Here is a 10,942-nt window from a genome sequence, read left to right on the forward strand (position 1 = left end):
TGCGAGTTTGTTGTCAGTTTCTTCCTCCTTGGTGAACTTTATACCTGTGAGGGTGTTGTTGATGATGTTAAATGTCTCTTCTATCTTGTTTCGTTTTGTGATGACAAAAGTGTCATCTACGTAGCGAACCCAGATTTTTGGTTTGATGATTGGTAGGGCTGTTTGTTCTAGCCTTTGCATTACCGCTTCTGATATGAATCCTGATAGCGGAGATCCCATGGGTGTGCCGTTGGTTTATTTGTAGACTATGTTGTTGAAAGTGAAGTGGGTGGTGAGGCACAAGTCCACTAGCTTCATGATGTTTTCATTGGTAATGTGATTGATTCCTCTCATTGTCTTGTATACCTCGATCAGGCCTCCTTTCTTCTTCCTTCTCTCCAGAGAGAAAGGTCCTAGCTTATTCAACCTTTCTTCATAAGATAAGTCCTCCAGTCCATGCAGCATCCTGGAAAACCTCCTTTGCACCCTCTCCAAAGCCTCTGTATCTTTCCTATAGTAGGGCAACCAGTATTGGACACAATATTCCAAGTGTGGTCTCACCAGGGACTTGTAGAGCTTTAGCAAAACCTCGTGGCCCTTTTCCAGCAACTTCTGTTTTTATTTCTGATTTACACCATCTGCAGTTCTTTCAGTTTTTAAGTGCAAGTGTTATTAGAATCTGGAAGCAGGACTAAAGTTCCACCAACCAGGGCACCAGGTTGTCCCACTGGGATGACCATCCCCGGACGCTACCGCTAGGTAGCGCTCAAACTACGTTTAATGACCACCTGACGTCACCATTACGAGAGAATACCGCGTCCAATCAGAATCGACAAGGCCCCGCCCTATGGGTGGTGTCGCAGCGAGACCACGCCCCCAAATGAAAACTCACCAAAAATATTGAAGTCCAGACAATATTAACAAACTTAGTAATTTATTAATTAATCCTCTGTTACTATGAACTGATTTATTTATCCACTGTTCATTAATTTATTAATAAACTTAAATATCAATAAATTTATTAACAGACCTCTATTAAATAATTTATTAATCCACTGTTATTTTAAACTAATTTATTTCGACAGTTAATTAACTATCAGATTGTAAACGATTAATTAACTAGGCTGTTATCATTAACTGATCTATCAATACTATAATTTATTAATTAACGTATTACTTGACATAACGAATTTATTAACAGACTTATTTATAACAACATGGTTAGTCAGTTTGTAATTGAGGCATTCCAAGTACTGTTTCTTTATTAACACATGTTTATTTATTAAATAATCAACTATTATTTATTAATCGATTAAATTCTATTATTATTTATTAACCCATTATTATTTATTAATTGATTAACTCCCATTATTACTTGTTTATTAAGCCATTATTATTTATTAATTGATTAACTTCCATTATTATTTAAGCCTAGTGTTATTTATTAATTGATTAACTCCCATTATTACTTATTTATTAACCCATTACTGTTTATTTATCGATTAAGTTCCATTATTCTTTATTTATTAACTCAGTGTTATTATATTATTAATCTATTGTTTCACTCCCTATCTCTTGACCATTTCCTCCGCGGTCGACCGGAAATATAATTTTGGAGAATTCCTGGTGGATTGTGACCGCTGCACCGGAAGCGGAAACGAGCAGCAGTGGGAGTCAGTATAGAACTTTCGGCGGAGAGCGATGGGCGCCCGGGACGATGAGTATGATTATCTCTTCAAGGGTGAGTCCGCGGGCCTGTCTCTCGATCAGATTTTTCCAGGACCTCTACTATAAATGACCATGATTTTCCATTTCTAGGTGCAGTCGTAATGAGCTTTACAGGGTTTGAAAATTTGATAATTGCAGAAACTCCAGAGTAGTCAGGAATTCTGGCCTTTAAGCAGTGGATAGTGAGTTGACTTTCTGTATTTTAGTTCTAGCCTCTTTTGTCAACATTTTAGGTATAATTGCACGACTGCCACTAACTGGTAGCCTGTGTTTTAAGGTAAAGGGATGCTGCCTGAATTGCTGTGCTCTTCTAGCACCACTGATCCAGAATGTGTTTTAAGGTGGATTGAATGTAGGTAGTTGGAAAATAGCACTGCTTCTAATTGGAAGAAAAGTACTTTTAGATCTCCAGTGGACTGAAGGAAGAGAGGACTTAGATGGTTGTGTTCTGTAGGATAGTATACTATTGGAGCATTTTGTAAAAACAGTGAGGCAGGTATCTGGATGTCTGAAGCTATCTTAATCTTGGATTTTCTGAATTTTTTTTTTGTAACAGATACAGGATAAGAGGATCCAGAATGCTCCAGAATTTCAGTTGAGCCCTAGTAACATTTGGGGTGGCACTGGCTCAGTGGTTTGCATACTACCTCACGGTGCCAGGAACCCAGGTTTGATTCCAGTCTCTGGTGACTGTGTGGAGTTGGAGCATATAGGTGGGAAGGAAGATGGGCAGGTAAAGAGGGTGGTGCTGGGTTGGATGGTGGGTGTTTTGGAAACTAGTGAAATTGACGTGTGATTGAGGAGTCCCAATGTGAAGTATTTTGTCCAGTTGTAGGATGGCTTGGATTCGGCAGTAGGGGAGTCCCAGGACTTGCATGTCCTTGAGTTGAAGTGGTCAGCCACAGGGTGGTGGGGTTATTGGGAGTGTGTCCCAAAGATTTTTCCTGAAATATTCTGCAAGTGGGAGTCCTGTCCCTCCAATATAGAGAGCAAGAGACGCAGTAAATGAGGTGGGTGGGTATGCAGGTAAATATCTCCCGGATGTGAAAAAAATAAAAACTTCTAAAATCACAAGCAAGTTGAAGGAGTAGTGTTTCTAAAGAATGAATGCTTGGGTGTATCCACTTTGTATCAAGTGACAAATTGGAGGAAACTGTTCCTAACTGCTGCTAACTTGGCCAGTTTAAGGAAATGATGACTAAGATGTAATAAAAGCTCAAATGGTTTGGTCATGGTGTTTAGTGGCACAGTACCAGTATTTAAAATGACTTTTTGCAGGAGTGATGAGTCCTGATTCACAACTGTTCAAGCCAACTACTTTAGACCAGGATTTGAACCTCTAGTGTTCCCATTTTTATTTATAATCCGATATTGGGTTTTGTACCACAAAGGAATTGTCAGAGGAAATACTTTGCATTTTAAAGCTGTTCATAACAAAGGCATCTGAATTTATTTGGACTCTTATTTACAGATCAGTTCTGGGTGTGTCTCTTTTAACAATGCATAATACCTTTTTTAAAAATCTTCAATTACAAGAGGGATCTTTATCCGGTGTTCAATCATCCGACCGAATCGCCAGGTCCCGAGGTGTGGCTAACGATGTTATCCAGCCTTTGGTTATCTGCCAAAATACTCCCCACCCGTATCCTTAGGATAATTGACTTTCCTCTAACTGCTGTGTGAGATGTGACACTGAAACTTGGTTGTGTTGATACTTGTCTGGGTTTGAGTAGGCGCTCGGTGAAAGAATGAGGACCACAAGGAATAATCTGAGCACTGCTTTTGGAGAGCTAGGGCAATGCAGTGATGGAAGGGTAAGTGTGAAACTGCAACTATTACAATATCCTGGCTCTAATTGTACTTTCAGGCAATGGCATGATTTACGAATAGTTACTGTAAGTACTGCAGACGCTAGTCTGTGTCAGTGTGTGCAGGAAAATCACAGCAGGTCATATAAGATCTAAGAGAGTCAGCATTTTGGGCATAAACCCTTCAGGATGAAAGCTTATGTCCGAAACATCAACTCTTGTGCTCGGATGCTGCCGATCTGCTATGTTTTTCGAGTGCCACGCTTTTTGACTTTGATCTCCAACATCTGCAGTCCTCATTTTTCTCCTTGACACTGGTCTGTCATCTAACTGACATTAGGCTTGCTGCAGTAACTACATTCTGACTCCCATTTTGATGTAATCCAGGAATAGGAATTTATTCACTTGAATTGGTTAAACTTGGGGAAAACAACAGCTTGAATTTTCATTGTAAAACGAATTTGTTCATTGCAATTTCACAATTGCTGATTGTAGTCACTAGTCTGTTTTTGTTTTAATGTGAGTTTTTTTTTGTTTTTAAACTGTGGTGGACCTTTTGTCATTGTGGTTTCCAGATTAATGAAGGTGACATATAGATAAGCATTTTGATTTGAGATGGATCCCTACTCTTGTATATTCCAGAACAAAGTTTGAACAATTCCCTTTTCACCCTCACCCTTGCCTTATTTCTGCCCAAAATCAAGCATATGGGGAAAAAATGTGCTCTTTGCACTATATGTCACTATCTCCTATGTCTTTACTTCTCCACAACTTGAATGGAATTGGGGCATCTAAAGAAGGAAGTTTAAAACCCACATGAGGTGTGTTTTGCACAGGCTTGGCTGGAGGAAGATGACTGACTGACTGAGTTGGAACTGGTGTTTCTCTTTCATCTAAGTGGCAGGAAATTTGAAGTCCTACTGACCAAGGAAGATAATTATTGGTCAGTTCTGGTGTATTTTCTCTGCAAGAGTTCCTAAGGGTCATGTCCTATGCCCAACCTTTCTCCATGAAGTCAGAAGTCACACGTTTGCTGATTGCACAATATTCAGTGTCATTTGTGATGACTCAAGATGAAGCAACATCTCACTAGCCCAGTTTGGCCTGACGTGGTGCGTAACACTTGTATCATAAATGCTGAGTAATGATCACTTTCAATAAGAGAATCTAACCATCAACTTTTGACATTATTGGCTTTATCGTCATTGAATTCTCCTGTTAACAAATCCTGAGACTATCATTTGGCTGGAAACTGAACTGGATTATTAATGAAGCCTGTGACCAGCTCTTGTAGACCGTAAAGTAAATAAACCGTGTCCTGACTCTCTAAAGCCTGTCCATCATCTACAAGGCAAAGTCAGGAGCATGATAGAATACTCTACTTTCCTGGATGAGTGCAATTTTTTTCCCCTAATGAGTGCAGCTCCCACAACACTCAAACTTGACAACATCCAGGAGAAAGCCTTGATTGTTTCCTGTATTTACAAACATTCATGCACTCCACCACCAACGCACTCAGTAGCAGCAGTGTATGCCATCTACAAAATGCACGGCAGGAATTCATCTAAGATCTTCAACATGTTTTCAACCCATGCCCATTTCTACCTAGAAGGGCAGCAGATGCATGGGACCACTACCACTTGCAAGTTCCCCTCCAAACCATTAACTACCCTAACTTGGAAATAGATCACTACTCCCTCAGTGATGGATCAAAATCCTGGAACTCTTCATTTTCTTTGCCCCCACAAATGGCATTGTATGCTAGCCAAAACACATGGACTACAGCAGTTCAATAAATCAGCTCACCACCTTCTGACTGGTAATAAATGCTGGTTCAGAAAGTTAAAATCACATTCCCTGAATTTTCTTTATAAAATTGCCCCACAATAAAGTTTGTGCTGTGGAGCAGTTGACTAGTTTATGATGCAACTAAATTTTGCAGATGGCAAATGGGGGTAGGGCTTCAGATCTGAGTGTTCTTTTAATCAGTTACTGCTTTAAACTGACCCCACATTTTTGTGGTTGGTGTTTCAACAGCAGTTGAATAATGAATTAAAACCTTTTCAGTGTTTTGAATTCTTCCCTTTTTTTTCTCATTCAACAATCATCTTTCCCTTTGTCCTTAATCTTGTGGATTCCTCAAACTGCTGAAACGTTACTCTGGAGTAATAATAGGATGTAGTTGGGTGTGTTGCTCTTTTGAACAGGTCAAGTGACCTGGCATTAGGTGTTAGATGGGTGGTCAAAGACTGACAATGGAGCTGAGAGGGGGGACACCGTATTCCCGAATCAAGTTTATCCTCCACCTTGTGACCCAGTCCCAGGCATCTGGATTGTTGCATACTGAGTTCAGCGACTCGTGCAGAATCCTTCTGTACTATTGGAGATTTTTTTTCAATCAAAGGAAAAAGGTGTGATAGACTTGGGATTAGTGCTCAGGACTATCATTTTGTTTAATTCCACATGGGATGTGGGTGGTGTTGCTCAGGGCAGCAGAGCCCTCCACATTACTGGACTGGAGTCACAGGCCAGACCAGGCAAGATGGCAGTTTTCCTTCTCTCAAGGCCATTACTGAACTGAGTTTTTCCAAAAATTATCAGGAGACTCATGATCCTTTAGACTCCCAATTCTAAATATTTTGTTGAAGTTCAATTCCACCATCTACTATGACAGGATATGAACCCAGGTCCCCAGAACATTACTGGGGTCTCTGGATTAATAGTCCAGTCGGGCATCACCACCTCCAAATATTAAAAAAAAACAGGAAATGGGATATACAAGTGTGCAGCTACTGCAGAAATTATAAAAAAGGGTGGCATAGTGGTTAGCACTGTTGCCTCATAGCGCCAGAGACCTGGGTTCAATTCCTGCCTCAGGCACTGTGCAAACTCCACACAGACATTCTCCCAGTGTCTGCATGGGTTTCCTCCCACAATCCAAAAATGTGCAGGTTAGGTGAATTGGCCATGCTAAATTGCCTGTAGTGTTAGGGTGAAGGGGTAAATGTAGGGGAATGGGTCTGGGTGGGTTGTGTTTCGGCGGGTCCGTGTGGACTTGTTGGGCCGAAGGGCCTGTTTCCACACTAAGTAATCTAATCTAAAAAATATGAACCGGGATGTCTGGCTATTCAAAAGCTGCAGAATCTATTGATTTATAAAATTCCAGGCTGATCAGGACAATGACAAACTGCACATGTTCAACTTACTGAGTTTAGGGACTCCTGGTTGTCTAGGATCTCCATATCCGCTAATGCAAAAAATGTCTTGCTGCATCCTACTACCAGCATCCCAGAAGGGACCTGACCTGAAATGTCAACTTTCCTGCTCTTCCAATGCTGTCTAACCTGAGTTTTTATAGCTCCACATTTTATTAACTGACTTCTGGCATCTGCAGTATCTCCAATTCTAGGACCATTTCAATGTAGATAATTAAATTGTGATTCCACGTATCACTCTACAAATTCTGACTGTAGCTGTGCAGTCAGTTACAGACTTTGCCAATTGAGATAGAAATGATGCTTCAATTTCAGGATCTGAAAGTCAGCTCCAGCCAGAGGAATGGGCTGCAAGTGCAAAATGGATAAGGAAAGTTTGCATCTTCTCCCTAATTTAAAGCAAGGTAATGTTTTCTGGGGTTTGGCTGCAGTCCCAGTTTCTGCAGGGTAATGGGTTCTGTCATATGCGTACTCTTCAAGTAAGAACAATGAGGTAATGCATTACTGAAACTGAGATTAGATTGTTACAGCCTAATCTTTCTCCACTTGTTCCTGCCCTGTTGACAGACACTCATTGTGTAATGTGGTTCCCTGCACCCTGTAACACCAACTCCTATTGGTAGAAATTGTTTTTAATCTTTAAACTGCACAAAGGATTACATGGGATATCACATGAAATGTGTAAACTGAAAGTTTCTTGGGTTTTAAACTTCAGGCAAAATTAACTTTTTGGTTAAGTACTTCCTGAGTTGAATAGCTTCTTAAAAAGAGTCCAGGCTGTTGAAGCGGCTGTTTATTTTTTAATTGTTGGAAGTGCTTGGCAATTGGTTCTAGCATCTTAATGGCAGAGGGGCAAATGAACTTTATTTTGCAAACCAGTTGTTCCTTTTCTGGAGTCCTGTCCCTGCCCTGGCACATGTTTTCCTGTCACTGACCAACTGATTTGCCTTGGTTTTTACAGGTGCTGATCTTTCAAGTTCTATACACAAGGGTGACCCAGAAACAGACTTCCTTCAATTTTTATACTTGCTAAAATTCCTGATGTCATCACTATAATCTTTACTCCTGCCATTTCCCATGTTGAGTGCAGTGGAGCTGCAAAATAGTGACATCCACTGCATCCCCCCCAACCCCAAAAACAAATTGATTTGTAATGACTGAAGTGAGTTCATTTTGTTTAACTGTAACCTGTCCCAAAGGCTTTATAATAGCATTTGTTGTGAGGAATAATTCCCTCATTTATCTGAGTTGGACCTGGTCGTTTGAAAGTGTGATTGGTTTGTGGCCCAGAAACTTGGCCATATGTCTCATCAAGCTAGTTGTTCCCAGTTACTGATCCTGCAATCATTCATATATCTGATGTGGGCATTTTTCCATTGCTGCACAGTTAACAAACCACTCTAGAAGTATAGCCACATATTCACTAACCTACATTGGCTTCCCAAATCCCAGTGGCTACAATTTAAACTAGAACCCTTGTCTCAATTCCTCTATGGCCTCAAAATCCTTTTCATCTGTTGTGTATGTTCGGAACAGCATAAATAAGTCTAGTTGGATAGGCTGAGTTCTATAGGGATTTTCTTTTCTGTTTTTAAACTCTACAAATCAACCTCGCTAACTCATTCTGGGTAATGTTCACTGTATACTTAGACCATAACTTTGCAATTTATTTCACTGAGCTGCCTGCTTAATGTTCTGAGTGGTCTGGCTTACTCCATAACAAATGTAGGAAAGTGAGACATCGTGTCCAGGAGGAAGATTCAAAAGGCAGACTAGTTAAATGGAACAAAACTCCAAATGAGTATGCAGTACAGAGGGATCTGGATATTCATGTGCTTGCAATGTAAGGTTTGCATGCAGGTGCAACAAGTAATTAAGGCAGCAAATCAGGTTTGGCCTTGTATTGGTAAGGGGTTGGAGTTTAAAAATAGACCAGTTTGGTGAGGCCGCACCTGGAACCTGGGAGTTGAAGGTTGAGGAGCTTGCACAAAAGAATGAGCACTGGAGCAAACAACTGTAATGTTGTTGAATGTCAAAAATCATAATGGGTTTTGGAGTCCCTGTTCCTTCCTCGGGCAAGGAGTGGGGGGCTGTGAAGGGTTGCGGTTTCAAGTAAACCTGTTGGACTATAACCTGGTGTCATATGATTTTTGACTTTGTCCATTCCAGTCCAACACTGGCACCTTCACTTCATGGTTGAATGGCAGAGCAAGCTTGAGGGATCGAATGGCCTACTCTCTTCTATTCATGCTCTGTTCTACCTGCTTATTCTAGTTAATAGAAGCTGTGGATTTGGAAAATCTGACTCTTGTAGCCCCTGAGTAATACCACTTTTTTAAAATGGTTTTTACTGCATTCAATGTGGGACAAATTCCTTACTGAATGAAGGAAACACCCCCCCCCCCCCATCATTCCAGTATCTGCTCAACCCTTGTGCTGCCTCCTTATCAAGGATCAGATTTAAACTTGATTCACCAGTTTGTGATTTTGAGTCAAACATTGAGGAATGTTTGCTCAGATAAAGAGAGTAATTGCAACAGTGTTCTGTACTTATTAAATACCCTGCTTCCTCTGAGACCTGTGATTCCTGTTGTCATTGAGCCAATGTGACTGAATTCAGAATTCTCCTCCATAGGACGTTTTAACTGTTCTTAGCACTCTGCTGCTTTCCTTTTCCTGTGATCTTCTGATTCCCATCACTGTGTGCCGGAACAGTCAGCTGAGTCCACAGCTGTCAACTGTAATCTCACTTAATCACCTTACCCGCCATTCTTCTTTTCCAAACAAGAATCAAGATTGCTTTAAAATGTCTTTAGCTAGTTATGGTCAAAGTTAAGTTCCATATTTGGGTCATTTACAGCTTTCTGCTTAAGGACTGATTTGCTCTTGTCTGTGTACTCTTTGATCTCCTTTTATGGCCATAGACCTGTTGAGTGAGCTACGGAGCGAGAGAAAATATCCATGTTGAGCTGACTGCTGTTACTGTGAAATTTAAAATGTAGGGGGTTATCTATGGCAGAGAACTCAACAGTGATTTTGTCTTGATGTTAAAAGATTAAATGGGGAAAATCTCTGGACACTAATGTAATATTTAAACTGCACTGAGTCCACATACTGGATGGGGATGACAGTCATGCAGTAATGCAGATGACCCTCCCACTCCACTTAGACAGCAATTTGCTGCTACTCCCCCTACTATTATCAAACTAAACTATCATTCAGTCCCAAAGTTTGGGAGAAGATTTGTAGTTCGGGTGCTCGTTGTTGTGGTTCTGTTCGTCGAGCTGGGAATTTGTGTTGCAGACGTTTCGTCCCCTGTCTAGGTGCTCAGTGCTTAGGAGCCTCCTGTGAAGCACTTCTGTGATGTTTCCTCTGGCATTTATAGTGATTTGTACCTGCTGATTCCGGTTCAGTTCGTTGTCTGCTGCAGTGGCTGGTATACTGTTCGAAAGGGCCACAACACACTGCAGTACACCAGAACTGCAAAAAGAGTAAGAAGAACACCTCTTCAATGTATTTGCCAAAAATGGATACCCCCGCACATTCATCAACAGATGCCTAAGGGAAAGACAATGGAATGAGGACATGCCACAACCCAAAGGACTAACCACACTACCATACATCAAAAACATTTCTGAACTGGCAACCAGACTACTGCGACCACTAGGACTCATAACAGCACACAAACCAACAGCCACTCTCAGACAACAACTCACCAGGACAAAGGACCCGATACCCAGCATGAGCAAAACCAACGTAGTATACAAAATCCCATGCAAGGACTGCACAAAACACTACATAGGACAAACAGGAAGACAACTAACGATCCACATCCATGAACACCAACTAGCCATGAAACAACACGACCAGCTATCCTTATTAGCCACACACGCAGATGACAAGCAACATGAGTTTGACTGGGACAACACTACTATTATAGGACAAGCCAAACCGAGAACATGCAGGGATTTCCTAGAGGCATTGAATCTGTGGATGAGTGCCATCAACAAGCACATCGACCTGGACCCAATATACCAGCCACTGCAGCGGACAGCTGGAACTGAGAAGCGGCAGAGACAAACCACTACAAATGCCGTAGGAAAGATCACAGAAGCGCTTCACAGGAGGCTCCCAAGCACTGAGGATGTCACCTAGACAGGGGACGAAACGTCTGCAACACAAATTCCCAGCTCGGCGAACAGAACCACAACA

At 41.2% G+C, this 10,942-nt stretch overlaps 1 protein-coding gene across 1 annotated transcript in view; it reads left to right on the top strand.

The window, feature by feature from the left end:
• The first annotated feature begins 1,564 nt into the window (after positions 1 to 1,564).
• Positions 1,565 to 10,942, top strand: part of rab11a (RAB11a, member RAS oncogene family) — a 16,482-nt gene continuing 7,104 nt past the window's right edge. The window contains exon 1 of the mRNA XM_043674615.1: positions 1,565 to 1,720. Coding sequence (XP_043530550.1) covers positions 1,681 to 1,720 — 40 coding nt within the window. The 5' untranslated portion in view covers positions 1,565 to 1,680. The remainder of the gene's footprint in view (positions 1,721 to 10,942) is intronic.

Source organism: Chiloscyllium plagiosum, chromosome 32 (assembly GCF_004010195.1).
Source record: "Chiloscyllium plagiosum isolate BGI_BamShark_2017 chromosome 32, ASM401019v2, whole genome shotgun sequence".
NCBI classification, from domain to species: domain Eukaryota; kingdom Metazoa; phylum Chordata; class Chondrichthyes; order Orectolobiformes; family Hemiscylliidae; genus Chiloscyllium; species Chiloscyllium plagiosum.